The 25042-nt window shown below is 38.1% G+C and overlaps 2 protein-coding genes across 6 annotated transcripts in view; one reads left to right on the top strand and one right to left on the bottom strand.

Annotated features, from left to right (window-relative positions):
* Positions 1 to 3036, top strand: part of obsl1b (obscurin like cytoskeletal adaptor 1b) — a 30949-nt gene extending 27913 nt beyond the window's left edge. For all 3 annotated transcript variants that reach the window (XM_067515834.1, XM_067515833.1, XM_067515832.1), the window contains 2 exons: positions 646 to 915; positions 2388 to 3036. In XM_067515834.1, the coding sequence (XP_067371935.1) occupies positions 646 to 915; positions 2388 to 2398 (281 nt within the window). In that variant the 3' untranslated portion in view covers positions 2399 to 3036. The remainder of the gene's footprint in view (positions 1 to 645; positions 916 to 2387) is intronic.
* A 128-nt stretch (positions 3037 to 3164) lies between these two features.
* LOC137132830 (carboxy-terminal domain RNA polymerase II polypeptide A small phosphatase 1-like) lies at positions 3165 to 24348 on the bottom strand. 3 transcript variants are annotated; one of them, XM_067515838.1, is made up of 7 exons: positions 23778 to 24348; positions 15815 to 15963; positions 11467 to 11568; positions 8644 to 8700; positions 7495 to 7587; positions 6524 to 6709; positions 3165 to 5640 (listed from the first exon to the last, which is right to left on the bottom strand). In XM_067515838.1, exons 1-7 carry the CDS (start codon positions 23848 to 23850, stop codon positions 5512 to 5514), a joined length of 789 nt encoding a protein of 262 aa, XP_067371939.1. In that variant the 5' UTR covers positions 23851 to 24348; the 3' UTR covers positions 3165 to 5511. The 3 variants fall into 3 exon arrangements, with proteins under 3 accessions (XP_067371939.1, XP_067371936.1, XP_067371938.1); XM_067515835.1 differs by lacking the exons at positions 15815 to 15963; positions 23778 to 24348 and adding an exon at positions 12137 to 15754; XM_067515837.1 differs by lacking the exons at positions 3165 to 5640; positions 6524 to 6709; positions 7495 to 7587; ... (2 more) ...; positions 15815 to 15963; positions 23778 to 24348 and adding exons at positions 11575 to 11880; positions 12137 to 15804.
* Positions 24349 to 25042: the final 694 nt, after the last annotated feature.

The following is a 25042-nucleotide window of genomic DNA, read 5'->3' as shown; positions in this document are numbered from 1 at the left end:
GCGTAAAAACTGTGCCAAATCAACATGTGGACAATGATCCACTACGGCGACCCTGAACTCACGGGATAAGCTGAAAGGACAAAAAATAAATAAAATAATGAGTGTAATACCATCTAAGGAACATCCACTTCTGTACATTTATGGGGTGTATATATATATATATATATATACATATACACTAAAGCTACCTTTTATTGTCACGTGTTTAGTAGTGATAACTGTGTACCAAGTAGTGTCATGGCCACACACCTACTATATAACATGTACTGTATAACAGTCACAACCACACACAAACCCTCAGTCATGTGTTATCTCATACTGTGGCTCCATCTAATGGCAACGAAGGACCAACACAGATTCTAATAACATGCATGTTTTATTTATGCCTCGGACACTGGCTTGTTATGGAAGTTTTAAATAATTTAACAATATGCAAGAATATGTAAGTCACACAAAAGTCTGATATTTCTGTCTTAAAATAAGTAAAGATGTTTCAACATTATCCAGTAACTCTCAGATACATTGCATTGCCCCCAGTACAATCTGTGGTAACTGTGATTACCAAATTTGAGGTAGCCGTGCTAAGATTGCGTGTTTTTGCAAAAATGCTAACACGCTTCTGCTCTGTTTTGTATGTGGTCTCAGCCCAGGCCTTGTTGATGATCACAGACCTCAAAGATGTCGAGGTCAGGGCTCCAAATGAAGCCTGCTTTGAATGTGAAGTGTCAGCTCCTGACATCAAATCTGCTATGTGGACTCTGAACGGAGAGCCCTTACTGACAAGCCCTCATATACGCCTGGAGAAGACCGGCACAGTCCACAGGCTGAGCCTCAGACAAACCTCTGAAGACATGAGTGGGGTGGTGGAGTTTACCTGTGGGAAAGCAAAGAGCAGAGCTCAGCTTCAGGTGCTGAGTAAGTGAGAAAAGAAGCCATTTGGGGCATTTTTAATGCGTTTATTTACACTTTATTCACTTGGCTAATAAATGGAACAGATATTGTATAGGTTTATGGATACATCTGTGTACATGTGAGTATCATATGGTTGAATCAAAACTCTTTTATGTTCAAACATTTAAAAGTTAATCTTGCAGTATATTTATTTAACATTATTTCACATCTTTAAGGGATCTGTCAAAATGTTCTTTTAAGGTTATGAAAATTATGAAAACAGATTATTGTCCATCTGGAAAAAGACAAATAAATAAATTAAATAAATGAGGGGGGCAAAAATGATTGTACAGGTGTACCTAATAAAGTGGCCAGTGAGCGTATAGTTAGTAACACTATTGGTTTTTGGCCCCTGGATGTGCCAGTGAATTTTGCTGATCGCTATAATTTTTTGCCTTGTAATTAGAAAAACACCCACTAGATGGCGTTGGTAACATCTTCTTCGCCATCTAAAGGAACAACACAAACATACAGTATAGTAATTGGAACCAGTACCTACACCTCGCCCCCCACCCCCCACCCCACCCCCAAAAACAGCTGATTGTCACAGTGACTTTTGTTACATTTTCACTATCCAAATACAATGTTTCCATGCTTACAACATGAAGCTTTACACTCTTATTCTGACATTTCCCGGTAGCATGATAAAGTGTGTTACATGATTTAGCACTGCACAAGCAGCACGTGGCAATGAATACAAAAGAAGTTTTATCTCAGAGTCATGCATTCTATAAATGATATATATAGTTGTTTATGATCCTACAGTCTCCATATGTAATACATTCAGGTCAAGCAATACTAACAGCCACAGAACCTTCTTGAGCCACTTAAATATTCAGGCAAGTAAACTATTTTTAGTTTTATTATGTTGGCTTTAAGTGAGAGAGTATTTGGTTCAATCAGCTGACTTGGGCTGTAAACCTGCCTTAAGTTCAATCGCTTAAACTGAGGGCATTACACAGTACAACTGGAACCAAGCTGAGCTTTTAAACTCAAAATGGTTTGTAATACATGAATCAAAGAATAAATAGTGCACTATATTTATCTGCAGCCAGGGAAGACACTAACAAATTAAATGGATTTGGTCTGAATTAGTTGGTCTTATATACTGTAATTTTAGATATAACTTCATGTGGCTTTCTGAAAAACACATTATAATGGCCACCAGAATTGTTTTGCGTTTTTTTTTTTTTTTTTTTCCAAATTGAAAGTTGGTAGTAGTAGTATCCAACAGTAGGGTTTAAAATATGCTCTTGTTGAGACGTCACATGATAATAAATTACTCTTAGTGGCTTAGTGGAAATGCTTGGAGTTGTTTGCAACAGGTTTTTAAAATCATGTTTAGTAAAAAACTGCCTGTGGGTAAAGGTCAGGGTGTAAAATAATTGATACCTCCTGGCTCTCAGTCTAATTTATTTTCTGTTCAAATTTCACAGGTGGTCCATGAGGGGCATCTTCTGCCATCACCCTCCTGACATGGATTATTATATTGATGCTTTCAAGTTGCAATAGGAACATTGCTTATATATTTACATACAGTCTATGAATGCATATTCATGGAGTTGATTCAAGAAGTGGATTTTCAATCAGTTGCCTGCCTTTAAGAAAATGTCTTTTCATTTAAAATGTGTCATAGTCAGCGTTTGAAGCGGTTCCTTTAACATAAAACAAATTGCACTGTAAATAATGTCCGTGAGAACATGTTTTGACTGTAACTTTATTGTTACAATCAAATTTTATGGAAATAGAAACTGAATGTGTATTTGTACCTATAATTATCAGATTTGGATTGTTCAATCATTACCCTGCATATCTATATCAAATTTAGATTTTAGCATGGATCATTCATGTTACAATTAATTAAATTCACAAATAATGTCATTTTCCATAATTTGTCATTTGTATAGAAATTATGTTTTTTGTTTTAATTAAAAGTCTGAATGAAAACAATCTGTCTAGCAGCAAGGGACTTGTATTGTAAATACAATGGGCCAAAATAATTTAGGAAATAAATAGGTTACAAATGACTTGATCACCTTGATTGATAATCAGGGCATGTTTGATTTATTGAAATGTGTGTTGACTGGGTGTTTCATTCTCCAGTAACTTCAAATGTAATCTTAATGAAATCTGTTCCATATTCCATGTTTCCATTTGACTTGTTTCATTGAGCGTTTTGAACGTGGAAAGAAAGTACAGTAGTTAAATATGACTGGTTTTAATAAAACATGCTTTATTGGTTTAGGGTAGAAATACCTGCACTTGCTTGTTTCTCAAATCTTAACATTTCTCAGCAGCAATCTAGTAACTCACTTTATCAGTTCTTTATTTGAGCCACAATGTTAATGCTCTGTTACATACAGTAAAAAATGTAATAATTATTTCAAGGTTATATCGTTCACATCTTTTTTTTATGCCGAAACAAAGTAAATAATCACACTAACACAATCACACCGAAACCCACACACATACACACACACACACACACACACACACACACACACACACACACACACACACACACACACACACACACAAATATACATACTCGCTCCAAACTGAGGCAAAAAAACATGTCTGCCACACATTCCCCCTACGAAACTGATAAGATAGGACAGGACTCGAAAAGCTTGAATTCAAGTTTACAGACAAGAGGCTTCAAAGTGTGCTTTCCGTTCAAAAATCAGACTTACAGTGCAGCATGAAAGTATTGACAGCGCTTAACTTTTCCACATTTTGTTACGTTACAGGCTTATTTTAAAATGGATCAAATTCATTATTTTCCTCAATATCCTACAGACGACAAGGTGAAAGAAGTTTGTTTGAAATCTTCGTAAATTTATAAAAAAAACTAAATATAATCACATGTACATAACTATTCACTGCCTTTACTTAATACTTTGTTCTCAAGTCTTTTTGAGCTTGTCACACCTATTTTTGGGCAGTTTCTCCCATTCATGTTTGCAGTACCTCTCAAGCTCCATCAGGGTTCAAGTCTGGGTTCTGGCTGAGCCACTACAGGACATTCAGAGCATTAGTCACTCCTTTGTTATCTTGCTGTGTGCTTAGGGTCGTTGTCCTGTTGAAGGATGACAGTCGCCCCAGTCTGAGGTCCAGAGAAGTCTGGAACAGGTTTTCATCAAATATGTCTCTGTACATTGCTGCATTCATTTGTCCCTTGATCCTGACTAGTCTCCCAGTTCCTTCTGCTGATAACAATCCCCACAGCATGATGCTGCCACCACCACGGTTTACTGCAGGGATGGTATCGACCAAATGGTGAGAGATGTTGTAGAAACATCTCAAGGATGATAAGTGGAAACAGGATAAACCACAGCTCAATTTTGAGTGTGATGGTAAAGCCCATGAATATGTACATTTGATTTCTTTCATTTTTTTTTTATTCATTAAGTTAAAAACTTCTTTGACTTTATCATTATGGGGTATTGTTTAGAATTTTGGGAAAAAACAATGAATTTGATCCATTTTGGAATAAGGCTGTAACATCACAAAATGTGGAACTATGTTAAGCACTGGGCATATTTTCTGGATGCACTGTATCCAAGCTGTTTTAGCAGGTTACAGCCTCCTCTTGCAGTATTGCATCACTGATTGGTCACACACTGTGGTGACCAACTCAGCAAAAAAGCCTAAATAAAAATACCAGGAAAAAAAAAAAAAAAAAGCATTAAACCAAATAAAAACACTTGCTAAAATTTGGATATATAGTACATATAAAATAATACCACCACTTCTACAGTAGCATTTCTGTCTTTACCAAAACTGTCTGATATAAGTTAAACCATAACCAACCAATTTTTGGGCATAAGACAAAATGTAATGAGGGTTTTTACAAAATAATTATATTTTAGTAAAATTAAAATACAGTGATTGAACCTTAATAATCTTTTGTAATATACTTTTAAAAAGTACTAAATACTTTTCTGATTTCCTGGTCTAAATACAAAAGTTAAAGGAAATTATTTATCATTGGAGCCCAGTTCCTACCATAAAGTGTGTTGGTATCTTTTATACAGTAAGTACTGTACACACTGTTTGGAACATTCTGTAGTGAAAAAGACATTAAAAAACCAAAGTTCTCCAAAGTCAATGATTGTCTCTTACAAACAAATTATGAGATCCAAGGGACAGTCTTCAATGACTTGTAATATTTTGAGAGAGCTTGAGATACTATTACAAATGCTACATTACAAAATGATCAGTGTGATTCGTTTGTAGAAAGGCACTAAACAACCAATGGTTTACACCATCCAGGTTTACAGCACACCAGCTGTCCACAGGTCAGCGGTGCTGCATAACAACAACAGCAACACACTAGCTGTACTGCAAAATATATCTACCAAAGTCATTTAATCTCATATGAAGTCTTTACCCAGCATAACGATTAAAGAAAAGGCAAAAATATGAGATTAAGTGAAAGGCATTTTTGCAGTATGGTCCTTGTAGTGGGAAGCAATGTTGGGCCTGTGGCCCACCAGCCCCCGTGGCCCCATTATGACATCTGCTTGTTATGAGTTTCATCCCAGTGTCCTGTTTCTGTTAACTTGAAGTCTGCTGCTGCATGAGAATATCATAAATGTTATCCACTTTGCTTAGTCTTTCAAAGAAGGGGATAAGATCAAGCAGCTCAGTGTCTGACATGTCATCAAACCACGATGCTACAGGAACCTGGAGATTTGAGAAAGCAAGTTGTTGTGGAGATTAGACAACTTTCAGCAATTGAAGGACTTAAATATTACAGAACAACAGGTTAACACTTCTTTAAAAAAGGAACATTTTAGATATTCATGAAAAGCTGAGTTTTATTTTCTTCAAGTTATAAATATTGTGTGATGGCTTCAGAGAGCATTTAGAAGATTACCTTTTGCAAACTTTGTTACACATTGTATTTTAAATTGAAAAACAAATTCCCTTTTCATCAAACCTCTGCTCAAAAACCCATACTGAAAGTTTTTTTACCCTTTGCTGTGACTTATATGCAACTCATTTGCTTTAATTATCCTTTAGATGTATGTAGACTTGATTAAAATGGGAACTGAACTGGCTGAATATCGTTTAGAAAGGCACTTTCCTGTATATACTATGCCCCAGAATTCACACCTCGTAGTAAATGGTCTGTTTTTTACACTATTGATACCAATGTTTTAAACAGTTTTTATTTACCTTTCAAACAATCAATCACACAATGATGGGGAGTTACTATGCAGCTGGCCTGGATTTGGGGTTCAGTGTCTTGCTCAAGTACGTTTTAACTTGTGACAGGAGGAGCTTGGAGCTGAACCAACAAACCCGGGATTGCTGGACTGCTCTGCGTCCTGAGCCACAAGTCGTACCAACAAGGAGACTGATCAGAATTCAGTCAATTCCTGCCCAAGTACTTTAAGAATTACTGTGTGTTTTCATTTTACGGGAAACTAAATGGAAAAAACATTTCTGTTTTATTTATTTAAAACTAGAACTACAATACAAAGTCTGCAAAAAGTTAAAGTTCTGATTATTAATGTAAAGCCAGTGTATTGCAGAGAAAGAGTAGGAAATATAAATGGCCTACTGCATTTTCGGGGTGGAAGATGTAGGAAGCCGGGGAGTTGTCAATGATGATGACCTTGTTGAGGTCTCTTCCTAAACGGCTCAGGTCTTTTACATAGTTCCCTTTGTGGAAGACACAGGATTCCCGGAAGAGACGGCTCTGGAAGACCCCCCATTTGTCCAGCAGGTCAGATACAGGATCAGCATACTATAGCAGCAACAACAACAACAGCTTTAAAACATGATAAGCTGACTGTGAATGAGAAATTAGAACAACATGCACTTTGCAATCAGAAACAGCGAAACAGAATTACAGATTTGCGTTAGGGATAAAATTGAATGATCACATTAACATTAATTTGGAGTTTTTGAATTGTGTCCACCTGATTAAACTAGATAACGTCAACATTACCTATAATAGCTCAGTTTTAGTTTCCACTAAATTCTTCTTTTTAAGAATCAAATGATCCCATAGACAATAAACATAGTACTACATACTAGAGAAGTGATATCTACAACATTTAGCTATGGTATTCTCAAACAAGACACCGGCATTTAATTTCTGACCCTTGTACCCACAATGCTGCCAAGTGCTGTAGACAAACACAGCAGCTACGATCAAATCAGTCTGTATGCGTGTGAGTGAGGGAATATGTCAAAGGTTCTTCAAATAGTTAAGGCTAAGACAGTGTGAAGTAAATGTTAGAGGTCAAATGTCTCTGCAATCATCTGACAGATATCATACATCCTTATGTGTGAGAGTGTATGTTGAAGGTCATCTATAAATCACACTCAAAAAAACATCAGGCCTTGCAGTAATTCTAGGCATAATGTTACTCAAACAACAGGTGTTAACTTCCACATCAAGTAGGAATAGATTTGTTTACAACAGTGTTCAGCAGTAATATGCTATCCAGCATGCAAAATGCAGTCAAATTGTAACAACAACAACAACAACAGCAAAAGAAAAGAGGCTCATAACAGCAGTCTGACCTTAGCTAAACTTGCGGTGAACAAAACGCACTCGAACAATTCTCCCATCCTCTTGAGGAATTCGTCAACGTGAGGTCTTTTTAACACATAGACCTAGATGGAGACACAAGCAATGAATGAGAGTCTAAAATCCAAACTTGATGTTAACACATGCTTTAGTTAGTTCGGGAAGTGATCAAGGACACAAGCTACTGTGGGAAAGTAGCTTGTATAAAGGAAACGTTGGTTACTAGTTATCATTATTCAGAAGTGTGTTCAGAAGTCATAAAGACAATCACCTATCTGCATGCAGACTACAGCACAAAGTAATAATACGGGTGTGACTCAGTGTCAAATTAATAACATTACATTTAATGTCTACTAATAACTGCTCCTATAATGACATTAAATACATTACATACATTTTAAAAAGTTGTTTTCAAATTAAAACATACATGTAAGCACTCCTGTAAAAAACAGTACATCTACTTCCATTAAGATGCTGGTGGCCTTGTTTCTGAACCAAGTCATCCTGAATAGGCTTTCCCCACTTTAACAAGCCTATCCTGGATTACTTGAAACAGACACAGGCCCTTGCGGGCAGCAAGGGCTCCACTGTCTTCTGGGAGGCCCAGCACAACAGACTGCAGGTACCATATACAGCCCACAGGGAAAGGGCACTGCCATTTCCCAGCACCGCTGAGCAGAGCAGAACATGCACCACGGACTGGGATTGATGGCCAGTGATTTCCAAGAAACCTGCCAGGGTTTTCTCATTTCGTCAGGCTACTGAAATAGCCACCTGCTGCTTGGAGCCATCAACACGGACGGCTACAGCACTGTCAGGGCACTAGTTTAGTTATTCCAGTGCAAACTTATTCATTATTTATTTAAAAAGTTTCAAAACTAAGAGTTTTTAAGCCATTTCACTTTCTAGTCATGTGGTGTATAGGTCTTATTTTGGCTACTGGTGTACAGCATGTACAATACAATGTTGGTCAGTGCTCAGAAGCTTAAAACCTTGTATGAATCGTGTTTACACTGTTTCCTAAGCAAATATTTGGGGCTATAAGCAGGAAATCCAGCAAATTTGCTATATAAGCTTCTATATAAGACACGGGACTGGAGCAACACAGTCAATGACAGTAAAGGCAAGAGTTAAGTGCATACCTGGTGAACTGTTCCATCAATTTCCACTGGAATGATAAAGTCAGCATTGTTCACTGGCTGTTGAAATAAACACATAAGTGTTATGGCCCCCCACTCAAAAAGGAGATTTCCTTACTTTGCCAGAAGAAACACTTTGTTATAGAGAGGACTGATGGAGATGAATTAAATGTAAAGTACCATTAGGTGGACACTAAGACAAACACAATGATCACACCTGAACATGCTTCTTAAATGTTAACATTCTCAGTATGCTTTATGTAGGTCATTAAACCGTGTACTAAATGTAGATACGGTTAGGTAATGAAAGTGAGACAGATAAAGGGACAGTGATATGTTGGGTCTATGCTGCTGTTCATGCTGCTATTGCAACCACCTTTGTATGGGTTTACAAAGTAATGAAGAGTTCCAAAAGCCTTTTTTTCATAGCATTCCAGATGGGACGTCTCAGGGTAAAAGAAGGCACATTGTTTCTTACACCATATTTGGATACAGAGTAGACATACAAAGCAGTATTTAATACCTCAAAGCCTGTAAACCTCCAAAGTAATTTTATTCCTTTTACATAAAATGCAATATTTTCTATTTGAAGGGCCTAAGACACACTGGCTTTCCTTTGCAAGTCACATTCCATTCTATATACAACAAGCACCTAAATAACATTTATTATCGATTTCTATTTATAGTATGTATGTCAAAGCCTTTAAAACTAGTAAGTTTTATCATTCATCTTATGTTAAACATGGAGTTCGGAGAGTTGGATTCTGTTTACACATAGCTAGTGGCCATATCCAGTGACATCCTGTAGGACAGTCTGTGACCTGAGAAGGATTAAACAGCACATGGCATTCATTACATCATTTGTCGTGACACCGGAACCTTGACTTTGGCATTGATTACTTTGTTCACCGAATGCTACCTTATACGGTATCAAAAAAAAAAAAAAAAGAAAAGGAGAGTAGTCATTGTTGAAACAATGAAAAAGCAGCTTTACTTACAGAATGTTAATGTTGCTTGATGTAAGCAGCCATAAAATCAATGGTTAAGTAATATTGTTTAAGTGGTACACAAAAATAAGTCATGAGCCTCTTGATATAAATGTTAAATGATGTAGTGCAAATAGCATTGCTCTGTATGCCTAGATTTACTGATAAGTAGATTATTTGCTTTGAAAGTCAATAGGAAGGAAAATGGCACATAAAGATGGTTTCTAGCTGCTTTTTGAATACTTGCAAAGATAACGATTTAGGTATTTAAAAGCCAAGAGAACAATAAAGGCTACAAAAGCCGTCTGGTCCAAATAATTCAAGCACATAAAAAAATAATTTGAAAGAAGTTAGTTATTTTTAAGATTTAAATGTAAAATTTTTGCAACTGTGGCACCGGAGGTAGAGGAGTCATCCACCAATCCCCGGCTCCTCTGGTCACCTGTCGAAGTGTCCTTTAGCAGTACACTGAACTCTACCTTAGTTGCTCCCGGTGAGTGTGTGTGTGATTATGAGTTTTCAAAAACTACTCAATCAATCTCTAGATAGGCAAAATCCTAATTAGTAAGCATGCTAAGCTGATGATTTTATTTTGCTAGTCTTGAATTTTTTGCTTTTTGCACCTCAGGAAAATTACTAGCTAACTGGTATTTTGATTGCCAAAAGATTTCACTTCAGGTCAGACGTCTACATACATCTTTGCTAAATGAAACTGATTCAGCCACTGGAACTGTAGTTGCTCCACAACTGTAAACATTTCTTTTTAACATGTAGTCCCTCTGCTAGTTCATTTAGTCCAATTACTTTATTTTGATGATGTGAAATTTCATAATAACAGGAAAGAGAAATATTGATTTCCAGATATTTAGTTTTCAGATGGCCAAACGTTTCTTAAAGGTCCAGTGTGTAAGATTTGTGGCATCTATTGGTGAGGTCGCATCAGATTATTCTCCACACCCCACTCCTCCCTTTCCAATTATGAGAGATCTTAACTGTAAGGTGCCATGTTATCTACAACCACACTGAGTAGCAGTGTGTCAAATGATGTTCATCATACTGTACCTAATTTTCTTCATGCTAATACAATCTAAAATTAGCACGGGGGCGGCTGTAGCTCAGTTGATAACGCAGTCATATATGTCGAAGTGTCTCTGGGCAAGACACTGAACCCCCAATAACCCATTCCCATCCACAGCTGCGCAGTGACGGTCCAAGCCCGGTAGAAAATGGGGAGGGTTGCGTCAAGAAGGGCTTTGTCCTAAGCCGAAAGGCTTATCCCAAAAAATAAAATAAAATAAAAAATTCTAAAATTAGCAATGTTTTAAGAAAAAGTATTTTATTAACTTTTATTTTATTTAAAATATTTTATTCTAGAAGTTTAGTCTGACTGAAGTTGAAGTCGCACTGTGCTAATTGTGGGGAAACGAGGGCACCATCTTTAGTTAGAGCCTGTGTTTTCAATTTCTGTCATGAGTCTCAAAAGCAACGCCATGGTAGGTCGGTGCTGCTGCCACAGTTGATCAGTAAAGAAGTGTTGAGTACAGATCTTGTACAAAACCATTGGAAAACTTTTAATGGACTTGTCTGCACTTATATAGTGCTTTTCTACCTTATCAGTACCCAGTGCTCTGCAATTTTACTTCTCATTCACCAATTCACAACCACACGCATGCCATGCATGGTGCTAGTCTGACCCACTAGGAGCAACTTAAGGTTCAGTGTCTTCAGTGCCCAAGGACTGATCCTGCAATTAGAAGACAACTCTACCTTCTATGTCTCTTGTAAAGGTTTGACCTTAACCATTTGCCACTGAGAAAGTAGGTCACAAAGGCAAACCTACCTTAAATGAACTATGAACTAGTGTTTCATCCAAATCAATCACCACACAGATCTTCCCTGCATCATCCGATTTCATCTGTGGGAGTAGCGGCTTCGCTGGAACCTGAGGACAAACAGATGGCAAAACAACAGTTGCCAGCAATTAAAAAAGACATAGGAATTAAGATCTTATGATGTCGTGGGGTACACAATGTTTGTGTTTGTGTCTGTGTGTGTGTTGTCACTTTAGCCTCTGGATTGTGGTGTTCTGGTGAGAGGTTACATGAAACCTCTGATGCTACAGCTGCTGCAACGTTGATGGAGCATGTAAATATCACCATACCATGTCTCATCCTTCAACGAGTGGTCACAGCTTGGACTAAAAAGAGTTGGCATGACCGTACAGGCTGCTTGTAACACTGGCGTATGCGTTTGTCTGTGTGGAGTGAGGTTCCATGTGAGGGTAAAGACAGAACTGGAGTTTGACACACATACCACACAAACTGCTAATGAAAAAAAATCGCCTGCAAGTTAATTACTGCCAAGGTTTGCAGTACAGTCAGCTATAAAAATAAACCAACTGTTTGACAGCCAGTGTGCTGAGATAATTAAAACATTCACCCTCACTTTAACTAAAACGCAAATAAATCTCCTCCAGTACTTTACAGTTAGGGTGTAAAGATTTATAATACCTGCTCTGTTGGGGGAATGCAGTACTCGCATTCACAAGGCTCAAAGGACTCGTCATCACTCTGGTCCTCTTCTGAATCCCTGCTTTGTTCAGAGTCTGTATTTTCCTCAGTCTGTGTGTCCTGTCCTTCAACTTTGGCATGTTCTGAGACAACGCTGTGAATAATACCTGAAGGGGGTCTTATTTCTCTTAAAACGTTCTGTAACGCACAGTCAACAACTGATTTCGGAGTTTTTTCATCAGTTGTTTTTTCTACAACAGAGCATTTTGCCAAGATGTTTGTCAGTTCAGTAACTTCAGTAATTCTGAATCTGACTGCTTCGCACTCCTCTGGAATCTGTAACTCATTCAGGGAAAACAGAGTATCACCTCTATCAGTCCTACTAACCTCCCCATTATCTTTTTCATGGATTATCTTATCATTTGATCTTCCTTCCAAGATGAATTCATTCAGGGACTGTTTAACAGATGACTGGATACTTTTAATCTGAAACGCATAGTAATCCTCAACATTTGGTTTACACATCTCTTCAACACCTTGGTTATCTACAAGTGACCAATATGTCTCCATTTCTGAACATTCAATAAATGTCTTGTCTTCAGGTTCAACCTCGTTATCCTCTTTGCAAAAATTACCATTGGTCTGTACGTGATTAGTCGAGGAAGAATTATCCCCAAGAGATTCATATTTCTGGGCATCACAGAGCTCATCTTCATAAGCATCACCTTCAACAGAAATGTCATCAGCACATGGTGCATACATACTCTCCTCAGTGCCAGAGGAAGTGGAGACCTCAGCTTCTTTTTCATTAGAAATTTCAAAAAAATCACCTTCAGACACACAAGATTCTTCATTAAAAGTTTCCTCATACTCCTCTACTTCCTCATAACTCTCTGCACGGAACTCACACTCAATTTCTTCAACCTCATCTTCTGTCAATGATGATTCTGAATTTATGCTCCAGTCTTCGGGATTTTTCTCTGATTCGTAATCACCTTCGAAACTTGCACCTTCTTCAGAAGCAACTTCACACGCTTCTTCAAAGGCATCATCAGCTTGCGGTAGAATGATTTCCTCAAAACCATATGCATCGGCACTAGCTTTCTGCGTTTCTTCCTCGGGATGCAGGCCATCACGTATATCTCCTCCATCAAAGCAGGAGATGTAACACTGCTTCAGTGAAAACTGCTGTCCATAATAGTCAGCCCTGTCAAAGAAATCAAAGTAATCCTCAATCACAACATCACCAGTAGGTGTTTTCTTTTCATCTTCATTACTTTCCTCGGCAGTGATTTGTTTTACTTGTTCATCCTCTTCAAAAGACTCCCACTGCACTTGCTCATCACTGGAATCGTCCTGAGCTCTCTTTTCAGATTCCGCAGACAAATCAGAGTAGGGATCTGAAGGAACACTTCCATCAGGAAAAGTTTTAAAGGATTTGGTTTCCACAGAAGAGCAAACTGAGGAACCATCTTCTTCGGAAGACGTTGGACATTCTTTAGGTGTTTCAGAATAATTTTTTCCATTCATTCCCTCACAGTGATCTGTGGATGTGTCTAATGTAGCAGCTGGCTCCTCTTCAGTCTGGTATTTCTCACAACATTCATTAGCAAAGCAAGAATGTTCACTGTCATCAAAACAAGTGTGAACAGGTGTGTCACAACACAAAGAGTTTGCATCTTCAGTCTGTTCAAGTGGATAGCTCTCTTTATCTTCTTCATCTTCAACGTCATCATCATCACCACCACCACCCTCCACATTTGTAGACTCATTTTCATTCTGAATTTCATTGCACTCACAAAGCTCAGTGCCACAGTCCAGTAAGTCCACTGATTGAGAGATGTCAGCAATGAAACTACTCATTTCACATTGTTCAGAGTCCTCTGTCGATGTGTCTGGCTCTGAGTCAAAGCACTCACACTGCTCTTCAAGAGCCTTATATTGTCGCAACTCAAAGTGATCTGTGCTTTCGGGGATGAAATCAGACATTTTATACTGCTCAAAATCTTCACAGTTCAGTGGCAATTTATCTGGTTCAAATATAAAAGACTCAAAATGTTGATCGGGGGGTTTACATTGCTGAAATAATTGGAGGTGTTCTACACAGTGTTCACAACAAGTTAAGCTATGATTAGCACAATGTTCAGAGGACTTGCAAGATTTAAAACACTCACAGTGATGAGCACATTCATCAAATGGTTGGCTTGACCCCAAAGTCTCACAGATATCAAGGGTATGGTCAGATTCAAAAAATCCATTGCTTGCTGAATATTGCTGAAAGCTCTCAGCATGTCCGTTGCAGTAGGTGAGAGGTTCAGTCTCATCTCTAGTCATGTTGCAGTGTTTCACACATAGGAAAGAAGAGTCCATTTCTCCGCTTAGTATTTGCTCAGTGTACTCCACAAGAACTTTAATGCCAAGTTCAGTGTTTGACGAGCTGCTTACACTGACAGCGTCTGTTAATTTAGGGACCAGGCATTGTTCAGCAAGCATGGCTTCTGCAGGTGGTTCTACCTCTTCAGAGATGTTAGTTTTCTCAGAGTTTTCCAAATACATCAGGAAATTACTTGGATTATCTGGACAATGCTAGTTCAAAATATATGCTCCACATAAGTTCCAAATCTTGTTTTTTCTAAAGATCCTTTAGAATCCGAATCCAGGAGACTGGCAGGTACCTGTAGGGTCCATTCAGCAGGGATATTCACACAGCTAGTGGGGGGAGTCACTGAGACGACAGCCTGTTCATAAGAGTACCAGCTACAGGATCAGCATGCACGTTGACATGACAGGTTGTCACAACCAAAACTGAGACTAGCACTTGACTCGACCCTCCCTTTGCCAGAGACTAAGCAATTTATTTTGGGGGCTTGGAAAGGCGTGACAAATAACTTCTGGAATATCAAATCACTATAAAAGGCTGAAGTAAGGCATAAATCTGAAACCGACACCTGAGAACATCTTGAACATTTGATATTCAGATTGAAAACTGCCAAAAAGCCATTTTTTCCAAGAATGTGCTCCATTTACCATAGGAGGTATACAGGAGGTACCATAGGTAATTCTCCCCCCCAAAAAAGTAAGTGCAGGAATTGTGATCAGTAATTGGCGGACTTTCCTAACTATTCACAATTTTCATATCAAACATCCTTCACATTTATCATAAATGATCTAACTATATAATTTGTAGTTACTATCATTTAATCTAAATACAAAACAAGCTCATTGAGACTACATTTCCTTCATCACTCCTGATATGTGATCTGCATTACATTTTTATGCTGCAACCCAAAGGGGGTCTCTGCTGCAGCGATTAGTGTAATGTGCCTTGCTCATGACTCTTCTACATCAGCTGTTTTTGGACTTTTGCAGTGCAGTCATATGCAGCCTTCCATAACAATCACACAATTTCCACCCTTCTTGTAACTCTTAGTCATCCTGATAGATGTCTGAACATAGAATACTTTTCACCACTGTTGTACACTACTTCTCAGAACAGGAGAAATGAATAAACATCAATAGCTCTGAGTCAAGAAAACATGTGTTTCATGCATCACATGGCTGTCAATCATACTGACCACATGCTGTGCAAAGACGATAAAGGAGAAGGGTGAGAGAAAGTTGATATCACAGGGAAGAGTAAGGGAAAAGAGAGACAGGGATGTTAAAAGATGCACTTACTTTTGACAAAATCCCATTTTCTTCTACCAGTAAGGGGGCATTCGTTTTTGCCGATGGTGCTTCTGTGTCTCTGTGACATAAACAGCAGAAAATACTGTTGAAAAGGCCTCGTCTGCGAGGCTTCTTCGGAGGGGATTCTTCGTTGGCACCTGGAATAGAGTGAGCCAGAACAACGTTAAATCATGTAGGGAATGATGCTCATACTTTGGTGGCAGCAACATCCCAGATCCCATTCATTCTTTACTGGCAGTTCGATAACTTAAGTGGAAAGTGGTTAAAATGTCTTTATATGTTTTTATTTGTTTTTTTAAATAAATTATATGAAATTTGCCAACTAAACCTGGCCAAGATTATTCTCTAGTGTGTAAGGTAACAGGTTAATCAGGTGCCAAGTACAAATCCAAAGTGGAATCTGGAATTTACATTTTTAAAAATACATTTTAACTGTGTTTCTATTTAATTGTATAGCATTTTATTTCACCAGTGACTAAGACACGGTAAAGCTTTATTTTAGTTTTACTCAGATCAGGCCAAGGCTCAATTCTCTTTCAGTACAGGCACAAATTCATCTGATCTTTGCATCAAACCACCCATTGTGTCAGCAGGATGCATGATGTGTTCTAGTCGGAAAAAGCCATCATTTCCAGTATGTGATTCGTTTTGAATAAAAATAATTTCTTTAAAATATTTATTCATTTGTAATTATGCATATTATAGCCAAACATTTAAGCACAGGAAACATCACAACATTTTATTTTATTCCCATCCAAAGTTAATTGAATAACAGGGCCAATTCATTTGTTTTTGCTGTCCACTGAAGACATTTGGGTTTAGTTCAGAATTTCAGTCTTAGTATTTACATTACATCTATATAACAACATAGCATAGCGTAAATGGTCTGCACTTAAATGTTCTGCACTTATATAGCACTTTTCTACCTATTGGCACTCAAAGCGCTTTACACTGCTTCTCATTCACCCATTCACACTCACAATCAAACACACTCATACACTGATGGCCAATGCTCACTGCAACTAAGCTGGGGTTCAGTGTCTTGCTCAAGGACACTTCGACATGTGACTGGAGGAACCGGGGATTGAACCAACAACTGTGAGATTGGTGGACAACCGCACTTACATTTGTAAAATGGATCAGCCAACTTGAATTGAAAGGACTGAACTGACCAAAAGGACTGGAACATGTCACTGAAAGGCATTTCCTGGTACCCAAGTGCTTCATCAAGATTTGCTTCATCACAGAGAAAATAAAGATCCAAAACACATCATGGTTTTATTATTTTGGCCCCTTCGTTCATTTTAAATAGAGTGGCCAAACCACTTTCATCTTTGTTGTTTTACACACATGAAATCAGACAGTACATTTTGTTTATCTTAACATTACTAATACATGTAACACCTCCTGGTACACAAGCAAGTGGAAGGAAAAAAAACATCAGCTGGTGTCACAGTGATGAGAATCTATATTTACTAAGAAAGAAAAGCTTAGCTGAGCCCTGATGATCAGCTAATGCATTAGCATGCCGCTAAATCTGTTGCCTCACTATGGGACACATCATGGACCTGTCAGCTAGCTTTAGCTGTAATGGGGTGTGATGACTGCGAAACCACTTTTGATACTGTTCTTGTGTGAACAATACTGGATATATCCCCCAACCTGAAGTCACACTTGGAGGATTTGTGTCATTTGTGACATAGAATATTCTAAATTAAAAGCACAAAGATCCTTTTGAAGCAACAACATTTTAAATATTTTTAATGATTGGCTGCTTTTATTGTATGTGGAAATGTTTTAATGCAGAAGCACTGTACCTGTAGGGCAGAATGAGCAACTTGATAGAGTCACCTTGGGCTGATTGCTATAAATGTAGTAAAGTGGCCAAACAATCCCGTGAGTTCAGGGTTGCCACAGCGAATCACTTGTTCGCATGTTGATTTGGCACAGTTTTGGTTAAGTATTTTATCACTTAGATTGGAGCAAGAAATTTCAAGTGTAAAATGTGTCACGATAAGTGAAAAAATATATAGGGAGAGCACTTCAATTACTGAAATTCCACAAGCTATTCAATTACACTTACTGATTAAACATAGTCATGATCTTTCTCGTCTTGTCTAACACACCTATGGGGCCATCTCCCCATATAAATGGGAAGTTGTGTTATTTGTCACTAGAAAACTTGTAAAAAGTGATGTTAAAGAAAGAATTTAGGAGGCAGAAGTAAGTGTAAGAAAAGTTGGGATTTGTTACCAAAATATGATCAAATCGAGGTAAAAAAAAACTCCCACGAAATCAACCAAATGCTAAAATTAAAACACAAAAACACATCCTAAGAATATGGCTGAGCTGAAGCAGTTCTGTTAAAAAAAAGCAGCAGTCCTCCAAAATTCCTCCTTAAAAATTATGGTGTTCAGTACAGACATGAAAAATCATGGTAATATAGTTACTTGTTATTTTGGTGAAGATCAGATCATATTTCATGACTAATTTACCTTATGCAAGTTAATTACGTGCAGGGCTATTTATTTTTCCTGAGATTATATAACTAAACTTAAAACACTGATGATGCACTACTGTAAATCCATCCAGTAACATGCTATTTAAGGTAACAACTGGCTTTTAATACATAACATGAAATTTAGAATATAAAACTAAGAAACTGGAATATACAGAGAAAATGTAAAGCATAACGTTATTTTGGCACTTAAATTTTGTTGTTGTTATTTTGTATTCATAAATGACTCTGTAAGCATGGCACAAAAACGATAACCCATTATTAACCTTTCTATTTGCCCCAGTTCTGCTTTGCCCCCAAACAAGCCTGACCTACTTTCATGAGTTATTCCCCATGGCTTTTGACCGGGGCTGAAAGTGGATAAAGCCACTGGCAAGCAGTCATTATGACCTGGTCGTGCTTGTTGGGGATATACATCTCTTGTACCCAATGCGATACGTTGTGTGCAAACACGTGTGGGAAAGGTGGGCAGGTGAAGCTTGCGCTGTGCAGTGCACTTACTCTCCTGACATTACACATCTGAGTGCGGAGACACAGCTGACTAGCGCAGCTGCTGACAGTGGTTAATAATGAGATTCTATGTGTATATGAATAAATAGTGCTGCATGCTCGCACCAGCCATAAAAAGCCACAAACACAACTTTTGTGGCACCCACAGTAAGAAATGACTGAACTGTGCAAAGAAATGCTTTAAAGCATGCATAGAAACATTACCAAAATTAAACAGTAAGTACTCTGCAACACTATACAGGTCCAAAAGCTTCCTACTGACCACATCTACATTTCATATGTCATCATAAACATGATACCAGTCTGCACAGACAGCACTGGCTCCTGAGAGAATGACTTAATGCTGCAAAATAACCTGGGTTCTTGTATGTTACCTTTTGGTTTGTGTCACATTAATAAAGACACTCTGGGTAAACATGTATTTTTGAAAGAAACATTTGTGTTTATCCATCTGAAAATACAAAAAAATAACTGGACATGTCCACAAATGATCCTTTATAACCCTCCACCCCACCAGAACATCCCATGGTTAAAAATGTTCTGACTTACAATTTTAGTTAGGAGTCAAAACAAAACAATAATCCTCATTTAAGTAACTGGTGAATGTGCTGGTGAATGTTTATCACATGAAAGCTCTAATATCCTACAGGCAAGTTAAAGCTGGGATCAGGAAAAAGGAACACATTTGTAGCACTGATTTAGGAATAAATCATTTATCATCTTCAGAAAAAAACAAAAACAAGTAACATTCTCAGAATGAGCACGTTAACTTTTTCAACGTAGTATACTATTTACGACCTTAGTTTAGCATGTTAGCATGCTAAGATTTCCCAATGAGTACTAAACAAAATGACGATGAGTTTCTGATAATAAGGGCTTGACAATACTGAACTGACCAATCACTGGACTGATAAACATGTGGCAGCAATTATGCACAGTGTTGCCAGATCCAAAAACAACAACTTTACAAATCCTACAGAATTCATGTATTTGGAGCAAAACTCTCATACATTGAAAATTCAGACTGCAGCATAAGTTGTATCATCAAATAACTCTACAGCACAACATCTTAGTGTGTAAAAAATACACGCTCTCTGACTGCAAATCACTTAAACTTTAACTAACACTTTTTTATAAGAGGAAGTGATTGGCAACAGTGGCCATCTCACAAAATGTCAGCAGAGATTCGATTGGATCATCAATGGATCCAAGTCAGTTTTCCATAACATGCAGTATTACTGACACATTAAGCATAAAATAACTGACCAGGCTGGTTCTACACCAGGTCTACACCATTTTACTCTGATGGAAAAGACTATGAAACTCTGACATGTTGCAATTTCTGTGAATTTTAGGTTTTTATAATTATTAACTGTACATTTTACAAAGGTCTAAAATACTGTAAGAATGTCTGAAAAATCTGGTCAAACAACCACTAAAAACCTAAGAAAAATGTCTAAAAATTATAAAGAGAACGCAACTTGTTGGGTACAAACTCTTCAGCAGCTTGGCATACAACTGTTGAAAAAAACCCACGTGTCCTATCTTACACTTGCATCTCATGAAACATTTCTTCCCGTAGCACTTTGCTTTCATGCCTTTCACTTAGACCTTTCGCGAGCTTTTTACCTGACTTTTAAGTCATTTTGCATAAAAGCATTTGCAGAATGACCAGACGTAATGTAAAACTGCACACTGAAGAAAACTTTTCACTTTTTACCCACTTTTACCAAATTTACCACAAGCAACCAGAACCAGCATTTATTTGCTCCTCTGTTCAGGCCCAAGTCTATAATTAAGTAGCAGAAATGAGTAAGATGCAAACTGTACTGCCACATTCCGCGCACATCCATGTGCAAGAGGCTAAGAAACTGATAATGAGGTTACAGATTTTCAAAGGTGCTGCCACAACCTCATGGCACATCAGTATGTAAACCTTCTTAGCTGAAAGCAGGTTTATCTGAGACTGTTTGAGGGGTAGGCATGCCTGTGTACTTGGCTGCTTCTATTCCTATCCAGACACAGCAAGAATGAGGCCTCCAGCGACCGACTCTCTGCCACTCTGCCACCTGATATTCTGTTACAATCTGACAACTTGCTTCACACCCCTCCACTGTGAATGGCGTGGCAGGTTCATGGCGGCTATGCTGGACTTAGGTCAAGATCAAGGTTTAAGAATTTTTGAATCTCAAAATATTAACCTTTAAGACCATCTCAAGTCCAATGGCAAAACTACTGTAGTTGTTACTGTGGAACTGTTAAATATTTTTATGTATTAATATTAATGCCACTATAATTGTGCCCATAACATTCCAGAATTGATGTGAGATTTAAAAAAAAAAAAAGGCCACTAAACATGGAAGAACTGTAGGTGTTTCTAAGTTGGAAAACATTTTCTTAAAATAAAGATTCATAACACCCCCACTTGGCTGTGGCAACTTGTGGAAGTAAAGACAGACTAAAGACAGCTTCTCCTTTCCTTTCTCTCTGGCCCCTCTCTTCTGGATGGCAGCCATGTTTGGAACTCGTAACCTCTCGGCCAAGAGGATCTGAGAGCAACCTGGAGTTGCCTTACACCAGTAAGCTGGACAGTACTGCCCCCTCTTGTCTGGAACCAGCTTTACATAGGGTAACATCAGAAACACTGCAAAGTGATGCAAAGTGCTGGCTGGACAGTTTTCTTTTTTAGCATATAGAGTAGGGAATTTGACATCACATTGAAATTATTGTACAGTCTTATGAGATTTCCCCAGTATTTCTGTTGGTGAGTTGGAGTCTGTGTTTTGACCTTCTGTGATGATTCTGCAAAGCATTGCCACAATAGGTCAGTGGAGGAGTGCGTCTTTACTTTTGCAAATATGACTCTCGTAGTTTTTGATTTAATTTCAGGATGCTCTTTCTTCTTTTTTATGTTAAAGAGAGGTCACTTACGGCTCCCCCCAAAAAATACTGGCTTAAATAGACTAGTTAATAAGATTTTAGGGCTTACAGAAGCTTTGATGTCTGCTGTGTGGGCGTTGTCAGCTGCAATTCTCTCTCTGCCTCCTGGAGTTTAACCTTCAGAGCATATTTTACATAACAAACAATATTTTTTCAAGGAATTTTACTGTAGCTTTGGTTATGGTGTAACCCTCAAATAATTAAATGGTGCTATATGTTACTTGATTTGACTTGAGATATTACTTGATTATGATACCTGGTCTGGTAGCCTAATTTAGCTAACTTTCCAGTTGTTAACAGTAAGTCTGTTTATAATCTTTTTGGATTATGCAGTCTACAACTTAGCCAGCTAATTTCCATAGATAGCTGATTCTGCTTTCGTGCACAGGTGGTGGTGCTTTTAGTACAGGGGTCACCGCAAAGACCACATGAACGCAAGGACCACATGAGTAGCCCGCGGGACTGTTCTAAAAATAGCTCACCAAAGCACCACTTAGCAATTAGCTGCATCTAATTTTTTTTGTTGCTATTCTTTTTAAAATCCCATTTGATAGTTATTGTGAGAAACAATTAACATGATCCGTGTCTTCACATAGATGAATATCATTCATTTAATTAATTATTAATAATCACAAACAATTAACAGTAAATTGAGCAAATTTGTTATTTCAAAAGTGCGTTTTAAAACGGTAGCCCTTCACATTAATCGGTACCCAAGAAGTTGCTCTCAGTTTCAAAAAGGTTGGTGACCCCTGTTTTAGTATTTTGATCCACTGGGTAAAGCTGATGTCATTGTTATTATGCTTTCAGTTCTGTGATGCACTAGAGTCACTGTAGTGAACAGTGTTCCCACAAATACCGCTTTGAACTGTCCTTCTGTTATCATAAGGCTGTATTTTGGAGGTCTCAAGTTGAGATACCACGTGTTTGTGGGATATTTACAGATTTCTGAAATAAAGGGAAGTTACTACAACTGTTACACACACCTTGAAAACCCATTGTGCACCATTCTCTGTCACTACTTCCCTATGCTAACTATTTAAACACGCAGGAGGAAACATTATGATTTGGGTTTGTAGAGGCACAGGAAACATTTTATGGACAGAGGGAAGAGATTCCACTAAACACCAGCATATTTTAGACAAGAAATATCACGCAGTTAGAAGAAATTTCTAGAAGAAATAAAAAAATAATTAGACATTTCCTTTGCTTGTTTATATTGACTGTCTCTGTGGTGGCAGTTACTTTTTTTTACAGACCATATGGTGCCAAGTATTGATGCAACTGTATATAATTTTGCATACTGGAAGCAATATTAACCAATGGCAAAACCCAATGGCCCCAAATGCAAACTAAAAGATACAGTAGCTCACATAAAGGGGATTCAGGTGGACAAAACTACTGCCACGCTTTCCAGCCACTAGTCCACAGGTACTTTCTGGTTCCCCTATAAGATTTTTTTTATTTTTTTTTTAGGGGTTATTGTGCGGTCACTTTGTAAAAATACATCTGCTTGGGACAACGCGTTGAGATAAAAATAAACGGAAGCTTCTCAACATGGAGGTCCAACACAATGATAGTGAGCTGTCAAGAGCCGACCCCGCCCCCTTTGACAAGACTAATTATCTTGCGGGTTTTACACAAATTCTGCATAAAAACCCTCCGAGAACACTTCGTAAAGTAGCACTTTCGTTTCGCGTGTCTGTTTCAATCAAATGTTTCGTTTTCCGCCTGACATTAATTACATAAACACTAATTGAGCGGCTGCCCGTGGCTGTGGCCTATCACGGGACAACCGGCTGAAATTTAAGTCAAAGTTTGTCCGGGTGTTTGGACTTTTACGTTATTTCTACTTTCTCCAAACACGTATGGAAGCTCTTGAAGAGCGCGACAGCAGGACTGTCCGCCGCAGTGGCGCCATACAAACACCGCTGACATTGTCATGCGCAGCTGAATAGTTCAGAAAACTTTGCCCAAACTCACCTTCATCGCGACAAGTCGCATTTTCCTCCTCCTCTCTGGCTACTTGTGTGATTATGGACTGCGAGCGGTCCATTAGCTCCGTTAGCCGCAGACCAGCGCACTGCTACTGGACACACTTAGTTCGACGAATTGTGGCAAAAAATGGATTTATATTTTGCCACTCCCTGTCTGCAGAGGCGCATACTGAGTGGAAAACTGAAGAAACGCACCAAACGACAGAAACGCAAACAAAAACTAACCGTGCTGCTACAAAATGAAATGTAAAAGGTCTCAAAGAAAGTTTTTCTTTTTTACAAGTTGTTGCGTTGAACAACTTCATCAGTTTGACTGTGGTAACATGGAAGTTGACGGTTTCAAGGAAGCCCCTATTCTTAAAGCCACAATGCAGAGCTATTAACTCTCACCGTGTGAAAGCTCTTTTGCTTCGCTCCTAAACATTTTTTACTATTAGTTGTATTTGCAGTGTAAAGTCAGATAACATAGGCGCGTTAAAGCGTATTTTCCCACAATTGTGTTTATAGTGAAACTTTTGGAGGTCTTCCCCCTTTTAATTGAGGCTTTTCTTTTGCGCAGCGTTTTCGAAGTTTGTTACAACTTTGACGTTTGACGGGGGCCGCCTTGAAACCGACGGCAAGAGAGCGGAAGTTAGGGACGGTCTCTAAAGTGCCAAAAACTGAGACTTTATTGTATATACTGTATTTAAAAAATAAATTCTCCACAAAAACGCCGCTCCTGTATGAACACTTTAAAGTTATATTTTAGTAGTTCGCCTGACGTTGTCTTGACTTCACCTGTATCATAAATTTTACCTGTTTTCTGCAGAAATACAAACATAGAGGTTGATTACTATGATTGCACACAGGGCATTATTATTTTTTATTTTATTTTTCCACAAAATTATGTATATCCTGTTTACAGAAGGCTTCCTACAGAATGGGAAAGGGCAAATAAAATAAAAAGATAAATCCTTTGTTGCAAGATGGTGAAATTATTGCTTTTGGTTTTTTTTACTCTTTAATAATTTTTTGTGCTTTGGTCTTTCTGTGTGTGTGTGTGTCTATAGACTACATGTGTAAAATATTGGCTCGTTTTGCATCTCTAAATGAATCTGAGAAGAAAGTGTTAGTCTTCGGTTACCCTCCTTTCACTTCAAGCCTATGCACCGAGTAAGGATGACAGTTTGTGTACAGTATATGGAACCTTGTTATATTTTGAATTTTTGCATGTTTAAACTGTAGTAAAAGTAGACACAACAGTCACACACA

This window comes from Channa argus, chromosome 9 (genome assembly GCF_033026475.1).
Source record: "Channa argus isolate prfri chromosome 9, Channa argus male v1.0, whole genome shotgun sequence".
Classification (NCBI taxonomy): domain Eukaryota; kingdom Metazoa; phylum Chordata; class Actinopteri; order Anabantiformes; family Channidae; genus Channa; species Channa argus.
Note: the sequence above shows the minus strand (reverse complement) of the source record. Positions and strands in the feature narration are given on the sequence as shown.